The sequence below is a fragment of the Clarias gariepinus genome, chromosome 3 (assembly GCF_024256425.1).
Source record: "Clarias gariepinus isolate MV-2021 ecotype Netherlands chromosome 3, CGAR_prim_01v2, whole genome shotgun sequence".
Taxonomy (NCBI): domain Eukaryota; kingdom Metazoa; phylum Chordata; class Actinopteri; order Siluriformes; family Clariidae; genus Clarias; species Clarias gariepinus.
The window spans coordinates 19,576,010-19,598,187 of record NC_071102.1 but is presented as its reverse complement, the minus strand read 5'-3'; the positions used below and the strand labels follow the sequence as shown (position 1 = coordinate 19,598,187).

Sequence of the window (22,178 nt, the reverse complement as noted above, 5' to 3'; positions counted from 1 at the left end):
GCATGTCCTGATTTGCACTGTGCAGGTTAATGATGCCTTCATTTCGATTAGCTTCACTTTATTTAGCTTCACATGAGCTACTTAGTTAAATGGTATTGAAAAACTGTATTTACTCCTAAAGAACTAGGGTCTAGGCCTGGGTGCTGAAAATCGGTATCTATAAATCACCACCCTTAATATTCTAAACTTAATATTACTAAATACCAAGAAAGTCTTAAAAATTAAGTTCCTATTGTTGATTTTTTTTTTTTATTGATTATTTGACTTTAGACAAAAATTACAGGCTTGTAACAAAGATTTTAAATGTTTGTCAGATGTCTAATTAAGTAAAAGCGCATGATTTCCAGCACTCCTGGAAGGCAGCTTCACAGAATCAAATTAGTAGACTCAAAATAACTGTAGTAGTTTTAGTTAACTGTAGTTGTAGAAGTCATTAGCTAAGTATAGACAGCTTTTAAGTGCTGGTCAGCGCAATATATGTGCGATTTCAGTGTGCGTTTGGAAAACTCTTTTGAGTGGCAGTAGTCAGCTGTTTAGCATTTAATTTACCACCCAATAGCTCCCTTTTTTCAATTCTCATGAGCCTGAAAAAATTTTTACAATGCAATTAGCAAGATTACAATCCTGCCACGTCTCCCCCTTCTGCTGCTTAACTCTTTAAAGATGGGAAAAGCTCCAGACCCTCATCCTCTAAACAGCTGTAATCTTGAAGATTATCTTAATAAGCCTTCTCCTTCCTCTTGCTGAATGTGGTCCATCACAGTGCAGCTCCTCCTAAAAATAACATCCACACACAAAAAGCCTACAGATCTGTGGAAATGAGCTTATGTTTAAACAATGAAGCCATTAACATTTCGCTGGTTTCTGTATATACCATTGAGATCACAGGAGCAGAGGTGGGAGTGATCTAATAGATAATGGATAGATTGATAGATGGATAGATAGACACTTCTTTTAAACATCGTGTAGCGAAGGAAACACACCAGCGCTATGATATGACCTTCAATAAAAGTGCACATACAGTACTTTAACTTCAGCTCAGTAAAACTGTTGCTGACATGCAGTGGAAAAATAAAATGGCCGAATCCTCACTGTAAAGTGACACTGAGTTTTTCAGGGGTAAGTAAGAGCTGTAAGAGATGATGATGAACTTTATAGACTGTACTGAAGAGTCTTAATCCATGTCCTGGTTTTCCACAAGCAGAATCTTCTACCAAAAGACTGGAAAGATTATTCAAAAATCTAATTCCTTTGGCAGCGTGTAATTTATTCCTCAACTACTAATAAAAGGCAATTTTGTTTCAGTGATAAAAGTGAACCTATTATTTAAAATTAACTTTGTAGTCATGTTTAGACATGCAGATGGATCATTAGTCTTCATGTACAAACAAAAAAAGAGAGGAGATAAATGCATTGGTCTGGACTTCCCCCTTAAGTGACCTTATATAAGAAGAGCCCCTCCCTCAGTTTGTTGCTCAGCCCCGTCCAGATCTCCTTAGCTCTACTTTTCTTAGCATGTGGCATGGCTTGGTAGTTCAGTACAGTGCAAAATCTTGAGCCACTAATTTCTTCACATTTTGCCTCCAAAGATCCAGACTTTCATGTATTTAACAATTTTGCCACAAAACAATTAATTTAACAATTTTTTAACAAAGTTTTTTGTCTCTTATTATTTTCATCCCAGTCCTTGTACATGAGCCGTTTCAGAGGAGTGTGTTTAAGTCACACAGTGACCTATGAATCACTCAAGCATAAATCCATCTAACTTAAGTCTTGACCCAGTGAGAAACAGGTGCAGATGATGACAGGTGATCAGGAGGTGATTAGTAACTGCTGATGCTGAGGGGTTGGAACAGACGGGAGGGGAAATGAGGTCGCTGCCGAAGCTGTTACATAAACAACCAGTTTTTAAATTGTATCTTTAGCCACTTTGCAGCCTGTCGCAGTAAAACATTTTTCATTTCTTTTAATTTTATCTGCAAAATTTTATTTACTATAAAGAAATTAAAGGTGGCTCAAAACTTTTGCACAGTACATAAAGTTCTTGTTTTTTTACATAAGCAATAACATGGCGTATTTAGAAGAGGATTGAAACGTGTAAAACCTGAGGAAAAAAGCTTGCAGGACCTATATGGGACCTTTAGAGGTTTTTAGACGGTGTTTCTTGGGTTCTGGTAAGTCCTTGTGTCGAATAGAATCCAATAATGATCAAATTATATTCAGAATATAAATGGGAGTTTGGCAGAGACCCTAAAACTCTTACAAGAGAAAGCCCTTACTTCATATTCTGCTAGTCCAGTTTTAAAATGTACTAAAAGCAGTGTGTTCTGCAATGTTTGGGAAAATAGGAAAGTTTCACATCAACATTCAAACCCAGTCATTCCAGGACATTATTTACAATCTACACACAGCCTCATTTACATCCTTAGTTTTTAATAATTTAAATTTGCTTGGAAAACTCTTCCTTAGCAATAACATCACCACGTTACCACCATGTCATCATCATTTCTCACCAATTCAACTTGGCATTTTCTTCATTAAGGAGTTTCGATGTGGAATTTTTCTTCATTTCTAACTTTTCATCACTATGCTGAGCTAGTGTAATATAACGTTTGGGAATTTGAAAGCGATAGCACCATATCCCTCTGATTTCTTTTCCTTGGGGTTCTGTTCGGTTTCTGCTGAATGAGGGGAAAAAAAGAGGCTTTATTTATGTGTAATGAATAAATCTATGGTGAAAAGCTCTTTGGGGGAAAGTGGCAGGAATCTCAGGAGGAGTGTATTTATGAGTGTTTTAGCCTTTGAACATCATGGGAGTACACCTGACCACACATACACAAATGACGATGTAAAGCATCTTAAGAATTACAAACCCTGTTACCCTGCTGGAATTTTACTGAGACTAATAAAAAAAAAAAAAAAAAAAAAAAAAAACAGAAGTGAACAAATGGTCGCCATTAGAGGAGGTGGCATCCTGGCCAGCAGCACCTTTGAAATTCACCAACGCTAAGGGAGTCATGTGACAAATTTATTTGTGGTATTCTGCTGAGAGAAACAGCTTGTGTTTCCTGTCTGGCTCAACAACGAGACCGCCTCGTCAGCCCTCGCCACACCAACAAACTGACAAAACAGATTAGCGGCACTCAAGCTCTCGCTTCCTGCTCCTCAAGAAGGCATTCCTGTGAATGACGCGCTGGAACAGTTAAAACTGCACACACACACAAAAAAAAAGGGAAAAAAAAACTTGGGTTCTATTGGTTTGTTCTTAAATATTTGTGGGTGTTAACATCTCAAAACACGTCATAAATAAGTTCCCCAGGAATAAATTAAACCCTAAAATAGGAGAAAACTGTTAACGAAATCCCACTATCAAATGACAAAATGATGGGCTGCTATTCATCTTCTTTGTATGTGTATGGCAACTGACAAAGCAAAGTTTAAATCAAGATCTGATTAATTCTATGCAAATTATGAATCTTTGTATTAGGGACAAATCTAAAGATTTTGCTCTTAAAGCTTGGTCTGATGTTTCTTTAGTTCCCCAAACACACCTTTAGTGTCTTCATACTACTAAATCCCATTTACTGTTTAATGCTATATATATATATATATATATATATATATATATATATATATATATATATATAAAAATTAAAGACCAATTTTATAACTGTAATTTAATTTTAGAACATTTTTTTTACAATTTCTTGTTAAATGTGTATAGAGTCATTGTGGGAAAAAAATACTACAAACTGGAAGGAGAGAGATCTTATGTGTTCCCTCTGTGGTGAGAGAAATACAGGTAGATTGTTTGGCTAATCTCAGTCTGACACACAGTATAGTGTGTAACATGCAAATTAAATAACTAATTTTGACACTTACCGTATTATTAAATGTATATTTGATACATAGACAATAGATTTAGAGCGAAGATAGGAAGATCACTAGCTCGTAGGATACTTTCATCTGAAACTGGGGAACAAAAACTTGCTTAGTCAAAATGCTCTTTAATTTGTACAAAAGTTTCAGATAACTTAAGATAAACAGGCCACAACTAGACAAGATTTAGCAACGCTTCTCTCAGCCCAGAGAATTACTGTTTAATAGCATTTTTATGTTCGACACTTTAGAAAAAAAAAACAATTTCATCACAGTAATTTCATGTAATCCTGTTATATACGACCTCTTGTTAAAATAGGAAAAAAATATCTAAACATTAAAAAAAAAAAAAAACAGATATTGTGGCTGAGAGTATGTACTAGTAGTGCTGCACGATTTATCATATCGCAATCGCAATCGCGATGTCAGCCTATGCGATTACATTACAGCAAATGTTGCGATTATATTAAATAAACAAATGCGTTTGCGGACGTAACAAGACATTCATTCTAAGAGCTGTATGGCCATTTCTTATGTCAGAAATAAAAAAAAAATAACCAGTCAGTCTGGTGTAGCGCGCGTGCTGGTGGTCATGTGACTTTCCGCAGCGCAGTCTGGAGACGGAAGAAAATAGATACAGAAGAGACCGACGTTGAACTTGTGCCCAGAAAAAAATGCAACCTCTGTTATTTGGCGATATTTTGGTTTTAGGATATCGGACACTAAGCAGAAAGAGGTACTGCGCAAAATTGGCAAAATTAAAGTCGCTACATCAGGTGGCAACACGGCACATTTATATCATCACCTGAAGCAACACAGAAAAGTATGATAAATAGGTATGATAAATGCATGGCGGTAAAAGCCAAGAGTAGTAAAAAGACCAAACAAAGCACAACCCAGTGTGAGCAGAACTAAACAAGACATTATTACAGATGTGTTTGTAAGTCTCAGTAAGTGACGTTGCGATGTTTAACTTGAAATAACTGCAGTGAAATTCTTTTGAACCCCTACGGACCTTTGGTCAAGCAGGACGACCGAGACATATATTAGCCTAACTGCGCACAATGAGTTTGAACTGAAAAGCCGTTGCCTGCAAACATCGTATTTCCCTGGCGATCACACAGGAGAGAACACACTGTAGCCGCGAGTTTGAGAGAGGCACTGGCTGCATGGGACCTCTGTACCACATCGCCAAAGCGGTGGCGCTTAATAACTGGACTAGGTTACAGTGCTTCGGGCATAGACTTTATTTGGCCATCGGTAAGTTAAATTAATTTAATCTTTTCATATTTAAAGCTACTTAACTGTATGTTAGAGAGGACAGCTATTAACAGATTTATTTAAGAATAAATGGAAATACAGTGTAGAAATCTGTGTCACAAAGAACACTAGAAATGTCTCATTTAAATTATTTTCATGATTATTAGCATGACTCTAAAATTTATATGTTTAAAGGACACTTTTCTTTCCTTTAATCTCTTCTTCATCATTAGATTGAAAATGGTGAGTGATTTGATAAGAATACCAATAAAGTATATGTTACATCCTCCTTAAATGTCCCTGTTTTGGGACAAAATGTAAAAAAAAAAATTTCTTAAATGGGTATTTGTTTTATTTATCTGTACCTTTGACTTTTAAATTTTATTTTAAAGTTAATTTAATGTAATTTAATTCAATAATGTAAAGATTTTACTTTTATTTAAATTTGTACTATTTTGTTTTAGTTAAAAAACATTGTTCATTTCTAGTTGCTAGATTGCACTGTACACTATATCTCAGTTGAGAAATTCAAATTACAGCATTATTAGTAATGTGGGTGCATTTTCCTTGATAACAAGCAAGTTGAGTCATACCACTTGTTTATCGTATCGCAATCGTAAATCGCAATTTTGACCTTAATAATCGCAATGTGACATTTTTCCCAAATCGTGCAGCCCTAGTAGCTAGTACAGCTAGCTTCTTTGGCTAATCTGCTAATGAATCAGACCCAACATCAAGCGTAGCATGTTAATAAAACAAGAATCTTTCATTCTTACAAATATGTCATTTTCATTTAATAGTTAGTTGTAGAGCATATATAGGAATATAGCAAGCGATGCGAAGCAAGAAAAAAAAACAATAAATAAAAAACCCGACCTAAAGATAATTTGTGATAACTAAACACTTCACAACTACACAAGATTTAGCAGCTTTTGTTGCCCAGAGATGTTTTATAAACCGCTCAGGCGTACAAACTTTTGTCCACATTTAGGAGTCTTTATAAATGAGGCCCCGGGTCCTTTCTGAACCCCCTTTGCATGAGAAGCACTCTGTCGTCCTCGACCCCTTAGCGCAGAACCCCAAGCACACCACTGTCACAGACTAGTGACACCCCCCTCCCCCCCACACTGACTACGGGGAGAGAGTGTGAGAGTGGAAAAAAAACATGTGGTGTTTCAGCTCTAACAGGAAAGTGGTGCTGTTTACTTGGACATGTGCCTATTAAAGGCTTTAAAAGGGAGGGCCAGGGTTACTAGAGTACTGTTCTACTAAAGTGAGCTCTGGCAGAAGGGAAAGCTCAGGGCAACCCTGTCTTGTGAAACTGACAAAAGATGTTACAGAATAAAAGACAAGCCAAAAAATGTGGCACTGACAAGAACAAGGTGCTGATATTATTAAACATCAAATTCAGCTTAAACCAACCAGCCTTTGCTAATCCTTTATGTCCAACCATTAATACAACTATTCGTAAGAATGTTTCTGTAATACACAGTGCGGTGGTTTTAACAACAGTTGCCATAGCCAAAGCAACAACGTGCCATGTGTGTTCAGGTTTTACATGAAGCAGTAAAGCAAGAATTCCTTTGCACCACATGGTAGCATGTTTCTTCCATGCTACCATGGAAAAACTTTGAACGGTGCTTTCACCTTGTCCTGTCTCTGGAATTTAGGTTGTAGCTATTACAGTTAGCTAGCGCAACAAACTCCCCACCCGATTTTCTCCCTAATTTGGTCGTGTCCAATTTCTTCCTGTCACTAGGGGGCTCCCACATTAAGGCTACTACAACCACTCAGTCGAGACGACCAAAGACTATCCCGTGTTTCCTCCGAACCACGTGACGCCAGCCGACCTAATTTTTTCGAACTGCTTGCGCACGCACCGTTGGGGGCAGAGTAACACACTCTGAGGACAGCGCTATCAGCTCCTTCCGCTTGCGCGAACTTACAGACGCCCCTGATTGGCTGTAAAGACGTGATTAATGTGGGAGAACTAAGTACCTTTCATCCCTCCCCTCTGAGAGAGCTCGGCCAAATAGCTCTCTCTAGACCTCTGGCTGCGAGAGGTAACAGCATCACCCGGGAATCAAACTTGCGATCTTCGGATGATAGGACGAGCACTTTACCACTGCGCCTCTCGGAGGCCCCGTGCAACATAAACTTAATACGTAACTTAAAAAAGCATTTTAGGTTCTAAGCAGTATGTATTCATACTTTTTTTGAAATATTGCGTGAAATAATTTAACAAAAACGTTGGCAAAACCAACATACTTCAGTAAACTGACAGAAATCAAACACAAACCTATTTAGAAACTTTTTAAATAACATAATAACTTCTTAATATCATAAATATTTAAATTTATTTAAATTATTTAAAAAGCGATTTTGTACCACACAATTTCAAAGTATTGAATTTCCTCTAAAACCCTACTATTAAATCTGTTAGCTTTTCCTCAGGCTAGTTATTTTCCCCTTACCTAACCCTACCATAACATTTACATGACCTCAGTTCTAGACACCTTTAAATGAACCCTGTGTAATATCATAATGTCCGATCAGATTAGCTCAACTAATCCACCAATGCCCAAACATGAAGCAATGCAAACAGCATGAGTACAACAGCATGAGTTAGGACCAGCTTTAATTACAGAGACACGAGACACTGGGGCAGTAAACAATCACCAAACTTCTGTTTATTCTGAGTATCATTTCCGTGCAAACAGTTTGCTCCTTACACAGTCAGTGTAGTTTTGGAGCTTTTAGAGATTGTAACCACGAACAGAGTTCACAGGGTACAGAGATCAGACCCGTCAGCTTGCAATGTTCTCCATAAGAACATAATGTTAAAAATAAAAAATAATCACCATGAGTTACTATTGTTCCTCAATAATAATACTGATATACTTCCCTTAATATTTTGCTGCTTGTTTCATGGTAATGTTTGACTTTAGGTGTTTAGGGAAAACCAAGGCTGTGCAAAGACATTTTATGTTCAGGTTTCTGCGATTTTAAGCAGCGTACATGTGAGTCACATCATACCCAAAATTCAATATAATATCAAAAAAGAGCCTTTCAATTTACATTTTTTTCAGCTTCTGATTTCCTTTATTTCTAAAAACTATTTTTGACACTTGAGATGTCAATGACTAACCAATTAATTGCTGTTAACAATTTAAAATTAAATATGTATCAACCAATAATATTTGTTTTCATGTAAGATTGATTCACAGAGAGCTCAGTCACAAAACTGATTGCCGCAGAGAACCGACGGTTCAACAGCATGAACCAGCTGTAAATGTCACGTGATCGTGAGCGTATACATGCACAGTCTATGTGCACAAGCAGAAGGGCGGCGCTATTCACAAACAGGTCTGTATGTGAGAGAGTGAGTGAGAGAGAGAGAGAGAGAGAGAGAGAGAGAGATAAGAGAAAAATGATTTTACTCGTTTTAAATCATAAAAAAAACTGAAGGTTAATACGTGGAGGTCAGTGTCGACACTGTGGCACACCGCCACAAACTAATTAAGACTGCATTGTCTGGCTAGAACTGTTTAAATAAAAAATTTACACTGAGCAGGAGATGTCCTCCTGGTTATCATTAATTATAAATGATTCACATGTTTGCCAATAATTTAAGAAAAATATGCCACATTTACACCTCTAATACACAGCATTCAATTTAATGTTAATAATGTTTAATGTTAAAGAGCGTTTACATTTTCTCCAAAACTGCACAGGATCTCAGGATAATAAGGAGAATTGGAAGGAAAAAAATAGATAATCGCCTTGTATGAGAGACAACTTCAACCAACTCAAGTGTATTAGGTATTTCTAGCCATTTTTAATACTTTAAAACTTAAGCCTATTTGCCACAAATCAGACAATAAGTGCTATTAAATCAAAATTAAATAGAGGGTCCACCTGCAATTCCCAGCTCTATCGATTATGCTAAAAAAAACTATTGAATATGATCACTGGATGATCAATCATGCAGATTTAATTTTTTTCCTTAAACAGTTGATGTGTTTTGATTTAATTAACGCACAGCGCTGTGGTGTGATACGGTGAGACATGAAGTGGAGTGCAAGATGTTCTGCTTATACCACAGTTTCTTTTAGATTTAGATCTAATGCTGTGACCTGAAAATCTAGTTAGTTACCACTTCACATCAGTTATCTCTCTCTACCTCTCTCTTTCAAAAAATAGGTATAAAAAAACAACCTTTTATTTTATAGATGTAGAGCTTAAACATCTACACGTTAAACTCTTTGCTGTGCTCAGAAACTTTCCACAGCACTGTTCCTGTTATAAATATCTTAGAACAGCAACTTCTTAAATACATCTTAACTAAAAAAAAACCCACCACCACATCAATAATGAACAATGTGTTTGTTTTTCATCTGGGATAATTAATTTTTTATATCAGTGACTATCGATAATTCCATAATAACATACCTTACATAAACTCTCTAACTTAGTAAATACAGTGTTATAAGTGAACTATACATTGTGCTCTGTGTATTCCTATTGTTGACCTAGTTTGTTCTCCCACAATGTTTAGACACACATACACAGACATACACACACATACACGTGTGTACACACACACACACACACACACACACGTATACACACACTCGGTCAGAGCAGAAAGGACCGTCACAATGCCGTGCTAACCCGTCTTTTTATTGACCATTTTTCTTTCTTGATTTCTGCGCTCATCTCTCTCGGGTTACACACTGCCTCTGTTGTTCTGTGCGTCACTTACTGTACAGTCTGCAAAGGCCGAAACAAAATGAGAATTTATAATGTTGTATTTTTATTTATAGATTATACTTTTTATTTTTTAAATATATATTTATTTTTAATATCCTCTGGTCATTCGTCTTCCTTTGTCTTTTTCTGTCTCTACCCTGTCGCAAAAAACCTTGGGATAGGTGGGTCCGTGAGGTATACGCCGTTGCACTCTGTGTTTGCACTCTGTGTTTTCAGGGAAAAGAAGATGAAGATTTAGATTCAAAAAGTAACGTCTGCCTCTTGGTTCTTTTATTCAACTTCAAGGCTTTTGAGTTTCTGTGGGCATTAAATGTAGGACAAGGTTCGTCCTTAAGTGCATATAGACACGCACCCTAGGAAGAAGGCTTAACAAAGTGTGGTTAAAAGTCAAGTCTGATCCGATGCACGAGTGCAATGTGGTGGAGGATGGGTGGGCTTTTCTCTAGCACCACAACCCCCTCCCAGCTGTGCACTGTATGGTACCTGCCAGATTAGCTCAACTCTTAACATTATGAAGGACAGCAAATCCAAATCCAAGTGCAGCTCACTTACTTACTTAGTAGGGCTGCACGATATTGGGAAAAAATTACATTGCGATATATTTTTTTCCTGCGATATATATTGCAATGTGTACAAATTTATTTATGTTCACCAGGTGTTTTAAACTGCTTAAAAATCAAATAATAATTCAAGAGTAATTGGGGTAATTTTGTAAGCATTTTTAAAGAATAAAAAGATGTAAAAGTATAATCAAAACCCTGAAATAAAATACTTTTTTAAGCTTATTTTGGGTTGTTTCATAAACAGATTGGCTTACCTTATTCACTGTCAATTCAGGCAAATCAAGGCTCTAATACGTTATGAAATTAATAATGAATGTTGCTTTTACCCTGATGAAAGCGAACTCATTTTGTGAAAGAAAAGAGGACACTTTAATATCACATTAAGGAATTAACATGAGTGACAAAATAAGTAATTTAACATTTTATTCAACAACTTCTTTTTTAAAAACAGATTAGTAAATATATTTTGTCACAACAAAAAAAAAACGAGAGGTAACAAATAAATTGTAATAAGCCTAACTTAACTTGTTGTAATGACAATAACAAGTGATGTTAACAATAATTATCTTACAATAAATAAAATAATATGTCAGAAGATTCTCTCTTTTTTTTAGTCTGTATACTTTTTTTTAGCAAGTAAAACAAGTGTTGGTCATCAGCTAACAAAAAAGATTAAACTTTTCAACAACTCTATAAAAATATTTGGTTTCTTTATATAAATCTATATATATATACACAGTTATTTATGATCTACAAGACTGCACGCTGCTTTTGCTCTGCCTATGCGCGACACACGCACTGCGTAAGGCGTCACGCTGGCAAACGCATCCAAATTTTTTTATTTATTTTTTTTTTTGCTTTGGACCGCAATCTGATCTGGCTTTGCATTCATCATACAGTACCTTGTGGTGACGACTTAAATGGTCAAACAAATTCGTAGTGTTTCCGCGAGTGGGGCAACAACTGCCAGGCACATCCGACAAAGCACGTTTTTGGTCAGCATCATCCTTTTTGTATCCAAAATACTTTCATATGACGGACATTGCGGTTCTTTTGCGACCAAATCTTCCATTTCGGCGCTTTTCTCCCGCGCGTCCCGCGCTCATTTAGCCATGCGCACGCAGAGACTGCGTGCATGAAGTAGGTGAAGCAAAGTGTGCTTTGTAGTTTTTAAAGAACCCTTAAATATGAGTTAATTACTTTATATTAGACAAATACTGTATAGATCTGTGAATAGAAAGTTTAAAAATATAGAAAGTACATTTTTAAATCAGACACGCAGAATTTTTTTTATTTTGTCCTGCATCGTGCCTGCCGCGATGTGATTACCGCGCATGCGTACATCGCGATGACGATGCGGAAACGATGTATCGTGCAGCCCTATTACTTAGGCTTACTCAGTACATGAACATGCAGCTGAGTGGTGAATTTACGCTGCTTAGGATACAAGTGACACGTCATGATGCGCAAGAAGGCCTGAATATGGAAGCCAAGCAAACGTATACTCAGCAGTGATAAATCAGGAGGAAAAAACCCGAATCAATCGCTAATGTAGACAACCAAAAAAATAAGGAAAAACCATTTAACTGGGAATAAGACGAGCCTCCTCTCCAAATCAGCCCAGCAGCTCACAGCATAAAACATCTTTAAACCAAACTTAGTACTAAACTACTAAATATAAGTATCTACTAAGTACTGAAACATACATCTGCTCTACACTCCGATCCAGTTTACGGCACTGATCACAAATCACAAGAGGAGATGAAGCAAGAAAGTGTTTTGCAGATCCAGTCATAAAACATAAAAGAAGAAAGCAGTCTCTATCTTCTGCAAAAACTGTTTTTTTTCTTGATTGTGATAAAATCGTAGGTTTGTAACTATTATAATACACTATTTTGTATTCCAACATATTTACTGAAACTAGCAGCAAATAATCCTATTAATAAGATATTTGTTAGTGATTTTAACTAAATAATTTTTAAAGGGTGATTAATAAACGAATCGGTCAATTCTATGAATCAAATCAAGAAACAAAATATTACAAAATTGCATTTTAGCTTTGGAATTTCTGTTTACAGTGGTGTGAAAAACTATTTGCCCCCTTCCTGATTTCTTATTCTTTTGCATGTTTGTCACACTTAAATGTTTCTGATCATCAAACACATTTAACTATTAGTCAAAGATAACACAAGTAAACACAAAATGCAGTTTTTAAATGATGGTTTTTATTATTTAGGGAGAAAAAAAATCCAAACTTACATGGCCCTGTGTGAAAAAGTAATTGCCCCCTGAACCTAATAACTGATTGGGCCACCCTTAGCAGCAATAACTGCAATCAAGTGTTTGCGATAACTTGCAACGAGTCTTTTACAGCGCTCTGGAGGAATTTTGGCCCACTTATCTTTGCAGAATTGTTGTAATTCAGCTTTATTTGGGGGTTTTCTTGCATGAACCGCCTTTTTAAGGTCATGCCACAACATCTCAATAGGATTCAGGTCAGGACTTTGACTGGGCCACTCCAAAGTCTTCATTTTGTTTTTCTTCAGCCATTCAGAGGTGGATTTGCTGGTGTGTTTTGGGTCATTGTCCTGCTGCAGCACCCAAGATCGCTTCAGCTTGAGTTGACGAACAGATGGCCGGACATTCTCCTTCAGGATTTTTTGGTAGACAGTAGAATTCATGGTTCCATCTATCACAGTAAGCCTTCCAGGTCCTGAAGCAGCAAAACAACCCCAGACCATCACACTACCACCCCCATATTTTACTGTTGGTATGGTGTTCTTTTTCTGAAATGCTGTGTTACTTTTACGCCAGATGTAACGGGACACGCACCTTCCAAAAAGTTAAACTTTTGTCTCGTCGGTCCACGAGGTATTTTCCCAAAAGTCTTGGCAATCATTGAGATGTTTTTTAGCAAAATTGAGACGAGCCTTGATGTTCTTTTTGCTTAAGTGGTTTGCGCCTTGGAAATCTGCCATGCAGGCCGTTTTTGCCCAGTCTCTTTCTTTTGGTGGAGTCGTGAACACTGACCTTAATTGAGGCAAGTGAGGCCTGCAGTTCTTTAGTTGTTGTCCTGGGGTCTTTTGTGGCCTCTCGGATGAGTTGTCTCTGCGCTCTTGGGGTAATTTTGGTCGGCTGGCCACTCCTGGGAAGGTTCACCACTGTTCCATGTTTTTGCCATTTGTGGATGATGGCTCTCACTGTGGTTCGCTGGAGTCCCAAGGCTTTGGAAATGGCTTTATAACCTTTACCAGCCTGATAGATCTCAATTACTTTTGTTCTCATTTTTTTCTGAATTTCTTTGGATCTTGGCATAATGTCTACTTCTCTGTGTCAGGTAGCTCCTATTTAAGTGATTTTTTGATTGAAACAGGTGTGGCAGTAATCAGGCCTGGGGGTGACTACAGAAATTGAACTTTTAACTGTGATAAACCACAGTTAAGTTATTTTTTAACAAGGGGGGGCAATTACTTTTTCACACAGGGCCATGTAGATTTGGAGTTTTTTTTCTCCCTTAATAACATAATCTTCATTTAAAAACTGCATTTTGTGTTCAATTATGTTATCTTTGACTAATAGTTAACGGTTTTTGATGAGCAGAAACATTTAAGTGTGACAAACATGCAAAAGAATAAGAAATCAGGAAGGGGGCAAATAGTTTTTCACACCACTGTATATCTTAACTGTATTTGCCTTTGAGTCTCTGAGCTGCTTTTCCATATCCTTTGAACTTTTAAATATTTTGGATTCTGTACACACATTGGTCCAAAAAATAAAAATAAAAGGATGTTTAAAGACTAAACGGATGTTGATTGTATAACGTAGTGCACATTTGTTGTTACCTGCTCATTCTTACTTCCTCTGTTGTCACACTTGTGTTTTTCTCCCTTGCTTGATTATGCTTTCATTTTTGGGGGTAAACTATCTTTAAAAACAAAAGATAAAACTTTAACTTTATTGTTGATATAAATAATATATAAGATTAAATAATTATTTGGTAAGAGATTATAAAATCCCCAATGGGTGTATGTACAAAAAACATCAATTCTAAAACCCTAATGGATTTGTCAAAGTCTTTAGAAGCTAACTAAACAAATGGGGCCAACAACCAAATGTACACCTGTCACTTACCCAGCATGCCTCACAGCCTGTTCAACACACTCGCTGTGGTGTTTGTTCAGGCGTCAGTATGCCATCACGTTGGTTTGTTTTGCCAGGTGATAAGATGATGAATGTAAACTCTGTCAAGCCTGACTCTCACATTAAAAGGCAGAACATTACTTAGGGTTAAAGAACTCTAATACTCTGTGAAAGCAATTTACTATAAGTAATGGGAAATAAGTGAGCTGGATATCGTACCAGTTAATTCCCACTTTGGAAGGACTTTAACAGACACAGCAGAAGTAAATCCGCATTAGTAAACATTAGTTTATTGTTAATATGAATAACATATATGATTGTGTGTGTATACGTGTACGTGTGTGTATGTGTTTGTGTGTGTGTGTATGTATATATATATATATATATATATGTGTGTGTGTCTGTCTAAACATTGTGGGAGAACAAACCAGGTTAACAATAGGAATACACAAAGGACAATTTATAGTTCACTTATAACACTGTATTTACAGAGTTAGAGAGTTTATATAATGTATATTATTACATAATTATCGACATTCACTGATATGAAAAATTATCTTCCTGTTGTGCTGGACCACACAACCAGATTATGCAAATCTCTTCAAGCTGAAGCCGAGCTTTAAGAGAGTCTCTGGACTCTTCTGTCTTAGAAGACCAAAGTCATAAAACAGAGTCTATAAAAATTGAACTGACACACAGGGGCTGGTGGAACACGCGCCAAGGGAATAATAAAGTAAATAAAGTAAATTATTACAGAACAAATACCCTAGCACTAAAATGTCTTCAACAACATGAAAGTGATCGACGTTTACAGAAGACTTAAAGAACAGTTCAGTGATGGCGTTTCAGCCGTAAAGCCGTTTTCTGATCGCATCTCTACCTTGATGGTGTCCAAGCACCACTGGGATAAGTGCAATAGTGTATCAGGGGATTATATAGAAAAAGAAAGGGAGTTTCACTTTCCCAACTGTGTTCTGTTACTTTACACTATAAAAAGTTCCGGTTTGACTCGTACGCTCATCTTGTGGATTTTACAAAAAAATTGGTAGAAAATTATAAATGGTACCTCAAACTCAGCACTACCACCCTAAATATTTGTTTCAGTAAATCTGTTTATTCTCATGTGTTGTTTTTTTTATTTGTGACATTATCTGTAACAACACAAGACCATTATGGGAATCTTGGGGGTGGGGGGGTCTGGGGACCTTTTTTCCAATGCTGATTGTCCCCTGCTTGGTATTTTCCATTAAAAAGAAATTCATAATAAACCATGTTGTAGGCCATAAAACTGGTTTGGTTGACACTGTCAGCCTAGAAAACTCTCATTATAGGTTAAAATGTAATATACAATTTCAAAATAATTCAGTATTCCAGTAAATCTGTTCTCTGAACTAGAACCAAACACAATAACTGCACTGGTACAGCTGGGTCGAGATAGCACTGTTGCCACCAGACTGGTTTAATCCTGAGAACAGATAGAATGCTGTATTTGTGGAGTGTTTTCTTTGCGTTTCTAGTTTCCTCTCACTTCCTGAAAACTCTAACACGTTGCTTTCAACTCATTTGGAAGTGAGAACTTGTCGATTACATCACTTTCTCTGCTCAACAAAGAGATCTCTTTGATGTCAGAAATTCTTTGAAAAGAGTGCTTTGGATTTCCTAGTTAGACTGAAAACTACGAGTTACAACCTTTAGTGATCGTAGGTATGAATGAATGTACTGTATGACTGTGTGACTGATATTGCATCCAGTGCCAGGCTACAGATCCACTTGTGGACAAATACCTTTCATTGATCTTGCCGAGACGAAGATATTATATAGAAATATACATAAATATACTGTATATATACATAAAATCACCTAAAGCTAAAAGGCCATTTTAACAGCAGTGTCATTAAACATCATGCACTCAGTTATACATGTTGCAGATACAAAACCCAGTATAATCCATGGATATAATACAGACCAAGGACAGGACATGGGGAAATAGGAAACAAATTCAGACAACAGTAGAGTTAATATTGAAGTACTTGTATAAGTACAGACATATAAGCGCAATAACAACTATCTTTATAAACCCCAACTAAACTATTGCATTTATCCCAAAGTTTTACTAGTGTTTAAATACATTAGGTAGAAGGTTTGCTCAGTATGCTGGAGCCATGAACAAATGCTGGAACTCCTTTAACAGCCTAAAAATGTGAAAATGGCTTGAAGCGAGGTCAGAGACTAAACTAAATCACACTCAACCTGACATACTAACAAAGATAAACACAAAGGTTATAAAACAGTAATTATTAGTGAAACCTAGGGATTGCATTGATAATGATCAGGGAATTGGCCTGATACCATGTTTATTTACTCATATATGTGGGAAAATAAATGCCAAATTCAATACCATCATAAATCTGATACCATTTATCATATAGTAAGTGTAGCGTACATAACAGATGGAATGATAGATTAGATTAGATTCACATTTACTGTCATTGTGCAAAGTGCATGCCCAAGCCAATAAAATGATGTTAGCATCTAACAAGAAGTGAATAGGTGACATATTTACAATAAACTACAAATAACAAATGATAATAAAACAGATGACAAAGATCAATGACCAGCGTACAGCAAACTGCACTTTTTTAAACATTCAGAGGAGGTCGAACAATATCTTAAAACAAAATCAACTAATCTGGTAAGACCATAAAACATGAAATATATTTATTTCCAAATATAATTATGTAGACATGTTCAACTGATTGCTTACTCATTTAAATATCTCTATGAACAAGCATACAGAAAATCTGTACTAAAAAAACAACAACAAAAAAATGGAATGTCAAGTCATTTTCAGAAGCACCAAGGAAACCTAATCTATCAACTCACAAACACAATATGGTTGAAAATTCGTGGACACCTGATCATCACACCTATACATAGAACTGCTGCCACCAAGTTAGAGACTAAAAATTTTTATATAGAATGTTTTCATATGGTGTAGTGTTACAGTTTCTCTTTATTGGAACTCCAACCCGTTCCAGCATTACAATGCCACTGTGTGAAGACGGTTTGAAAACGTCAGAGTAGAAAAACTTGAGTGTCCTGCACAGAAACCCGACCACAGTTCCAAGGAATATCTTTGAGATACACCTGGAATTCCCTAGATCTCTTCTTCCTAGTTGCACAAACCTTCAAAAACATTTTGTCAACCCTTACACAGCACCACAGCTTCCCAAAAGAGTGGACGTTGAGAGGAAAAATCAGTGACATGATCAGATGATGACATTTTATTTATACAGGATGGCCCAAAAGCCAGAATAAATAGGCACTGTTTCTTTTTACCCCATTATGTTAGTTCCCTTTTTATTTCAAACTCAAAATGGTTAAAACAAAAGAAGACGGAACAGAACACCACTCAACTCTTTTCTTTTGGGCTCATCTGAGGTCAATAATCTAACCAACAATCGATGCACTAAAAGAGGAAATCATTTGTGTGTGTAACATCAGTTCTGATATGTTCACACAGGTTCAATGTGCTTGTATTCAGGGAACATGAAGTCCATGTCTATTCACCTGAGCACTGACTCTAATTTAGACCAGATTTTATTTATTTGTTTTTTTATTTAATTTTTTTTTTTTTTTTTTTTTTTGGGGGGGGGGGGGGTATAGTGCACATACTCTGGATACAAACTGAATATAAATGTCAGAGATTTAGTTACAGTACAGACAGTGCAGTACCTGATGACATCACCGTCTCAGAGGACAGTGCATGCGTGTATAATTAATTAAATGTATATTTTTATAAAGCAGAATCTGCATCTTGCACCCTTGCTGTAGGATGCCCACCAGTCTCTGTGTCTGTCTGTGTCTGTGTGTAGCCCTTACCTGCTGGTATGAGGAGTCTTGTGGCTGGAACTCGCTGCTGATCTGCTCGAACCTCAGGTTGTAGTGCGGGAGGCGGTGCAGCAGGTTCACCCACCACGGGGGAGAGTAATTCACAACGGCGGCCATTTTCACTTAAACCGGACGCAGTGTTTAACTGATTATTATTAATATTATTTAAATAATTCTGAATGTTAAGGATGAAACAATGGCTGCAGACTGCACACGGCTGAGGGCCTGAGGCAGGAGGTGTCCGGGCTCATCGGGAGAAATACACCGCCTCCTATTGTCCCTTTTTACATCCAGGAATAAAAGCCTGTTTGTTTGTTGTTTTTTTACGCTATGACATTTTAATAGATTTCCCACAGAGCTCGCTTCCTCTCGGTGCGCGCTACAGTTACAGTTAGCCTCCGATGCTAACCGAGCCGCAGTCTGAGGTGTTTCTGAGGTGATGTTATTATCAGCACGAGCTGCGCGCGCGACATTAATGAGAACAGCGCGCGAGCTCACCCGGACTGTGCACGCGAAAATAAACACACTCTCGTTACTGTCGCGTTAATCATCAGATATCTGTGTGTGTTGGAGTTAGCTAGCGTTAATCTCTCTCTCACACACACACACACACACGGACCGGAGAACGCAGGCTGCTCCCTATAGTCCCGAGCCCGTGTCCAGCGCGTCCTGCTTCGTGTCCGTGTTTCTCGGTTTGTCGTTCCGTTCACAAGTCGTTCCTGTAGATCAATTCCTCGTTCCGTTCGGACCGGACCGGACCGACCCCACACCGCTGCCCTGCCGCCGGAGCACTGCGGACTTGAGCCCTGTACCGATCACACGCCGGAAGGATCCAGCCGCTGTGTATTCGTTGAATGCAGCGGCCTCCAGCGGTGGAACATGAAAACAGCAGCAAGTCAGATATGACGTATAGATGACAAAGACTCATCTGTACAAACTGGCATTAATACGCGTCGTTAACGGTTAAAGGGTTTTTAGAAATAGTTAAAAGATTAAATCTAATAATAATCTGCGGATCTTTAATGTAATCAGTGACATTATTATTATTATTATTATTATTATTATTATTTGAGGTTGAAGCCCACATACATGTCTGTCTCTCTCTGTACAGCAGAACTCTCTGTCTAACTTATTAATACAAATAAATCCTATTCTGTAAGGTTGAGTATCTTACGCCTTGTTTACACTAATTTGTCCTTCTTTGGTGGTCAGACAAATACACTCCCTGTTTAAAGTAGATTATTAAATCCAGCATATAACTGCTTATAGATCTGCTCAAAGATCACTTTTACTCAACATTTTGATTTGAGCACATAACACTACAGGAGCTATAGGCAGACATGGACAAACGATTAATAAAGTCTGATTTTTTACTCAAATCTTTCTAAAAATATTGTAAGACTTTTTCCTCTTATTTTCAAATGAAGATGGAGACAGTCAGCCTAGCACTCGCTCTGGTGCAGTGACACACATCAGATTCAGCCAGAGACTGGGACAGGTAAATCATTTGTAATATTATATAATTAAATTGCAATAAGGCGGTAAGGTGGTTGTTTTGCACCAAGGTATATATAGACACAGGGTTGGGAAAAAATAAAAGAGCACTGCAATTTAGTCCAGGAAATTTCTGAAATGTCATTAAAAGGAAGTTGGTGGGTCACAAACCATCAAACAATCAAGTAAAGCTGAGCTATGGCAAATGTATTTACAAAAATGCATCACTCAAGAACAGGACCGTAAAGCAGAACCGTCCCATCCATGTGATGAGATCTCTAACCAGAAGCGGGACACCAGGACGAGTGAGACAGGTGCAGAGGGCAGAGAAGGTCTGGATCACTGGCAGCTCAGAAGTGCTATGTATAGTGAGAGAGAGAAGAGAAGAAAAGGAGAGATGGCAGTTAGGTATGGTCAGGTTTAAACAATGTATAATGTAATGTATTTAGTGCAGAGTGCAAGCAGGGACTCCAGCAGGACTAACTATGACATCATAACTAAAAGGAAGAGCCAGAAGAAAACACAGACATGAGAGGGGAACTTAGATGTAAAGCAACCAATCACCTTACTGTCAACAAACCTGAGTGATGAGAGTGGGGAAGACAGCATTAAACATACCAGTTCACTATAATACTCTACGTCCATGAGTCCCCCAGATCTGCTTTATAAAATCTATTTATAAAAATGCTTGGCTAAATAAATAGTTTTTTAGCCTAGACTTAAACACGGAGACTGTGTCTAAGTCCCAAACATTTATATAAAGAATGCAGACAAGATAAGAGCAAGATTGATGAAAATCCACACATATGGTTTTTGCACTCACTCAGGACATTCTCGACCTCCATTTACACTAGTGGCCACTGCACAACTGCACTTTCGCGGTCATTAGTTACCCCACTCCATCACAATATTTTTTAAATCACATTCGAGCATATTTGCACGCACAAGACGCTTTAAATATGTGGATTGCACATTACCTGGACATTACCATTTTTATTAACATTTATATCTTTACAACTTCATTCCACACAAAAATTCCATATTTTCTTATATTGTGTATTTTATACCATACAGTTATTTTACTTTAATTTTATATGTTATTTTATTCTTTCTTAGTTAAATTTACCTTCTATTTTATTTTTCATATTCATTTCCTATTTATAGTCTTTTATTTTAAGGTCACAAGCAGTTGTCTAAGCATTTCACTTCATATCGTACTGTGTATGAGTGTGTATGTGACAAATAAAATTTTAATTTGAATTTGAAAATAGGCATTGTTGTCAAAGGCAGTGAATCTGAACCATTCTTTTTTCCAGTGTAAGGTAAACTGAGGGTAAACTGGAGTGCAAAACAAATTAACAAAACTGAAAACAAAATAACAAAACCCAAAACAAAATAACAAATTTAAAACCAAATTAACAAAACAAAAAACAAAATAACTAATATCTGACTGCAATAGAGACGTGCAATACAAATTAACAAAACGGAAAACAAATGAAAAAACAAATAACAAACCCAAAACTATTTTTTTTGGGGGGGGGAGGGTTGTTGTTTTGTTTTTGTTTTTGTTATTTTGTTTTCGGATTTGTTAATTTGGTTTTACATTTGTTCATTTGTTTTTCGTTTTGTTAATTTGTATTGCATTCTCGGCCAGTCCGATACAAACCGGAACAGGTAGGTATATTTTGCGAATGAAATGTTTACCGCTGATTGGACGAGACATCTGTCACTCAAGATATACAGGAACTTGTTTTTTTATCTTTGTTTCTTGTGTGTTGTGCTTCACTTTAAACTATGATGGCCGTGAAGTGCAAAATAATTTACAAAACTGACTTCAGGGCCACCGTAAGAACGCCATATTTGAAACCACAATAATGTTTGCACATTCATACACACACAAATCTACCGCCAATACAGTACTTCCTGTATATCTTGAGTGACAGATGTCTCGTCCAATTAGCGGTAAGCATTTCATTCGCAAACTATACCTACCTTTTCCGGTTTGTATCGGACTGGCCGAAATACGGTGGCCCTGAAGTGCAAAACAAATTGCAAAACAAAATAACAAAACAAATTGCAAAACAAAATAACAAAACCCAAAACAAAATAACAAATTCAAAACAAAATTAACAAAACAGAAAACAAAATAACTAATATCTGACTGGCCGAGAAGTGCAA

The 22,178-nt window shown here is 36.9% G+C and overlaps 1 protein-coding gene across 1 annotated transcript in view; it reads right to left on the bottom strand.

The window, feature by feature from the left end:
- ttyh3a (tweety family member 3a) overlaps positions 1 to 19,339 on the bottom strand; it is a 64,028-nt gene extending 44,689 nt beyond the window's left edge. Inside the window, exon 1 of the mRNA XM_053492208.1 lies at positions 18,498 to 19,339. Coding sequence (XP_053348183.1) covers positions 18,498 to 18,623 — 126 coding nt within the window. The 5' untranslated portion in view covers positions 18,624 to 19,339. The remainder of the gene's footprint in view (positions 1 to 18,497) is intronic.
- Between the last annotated feature and the right edge of the window lie 2,839 nt (positions 19,340 to 22,178).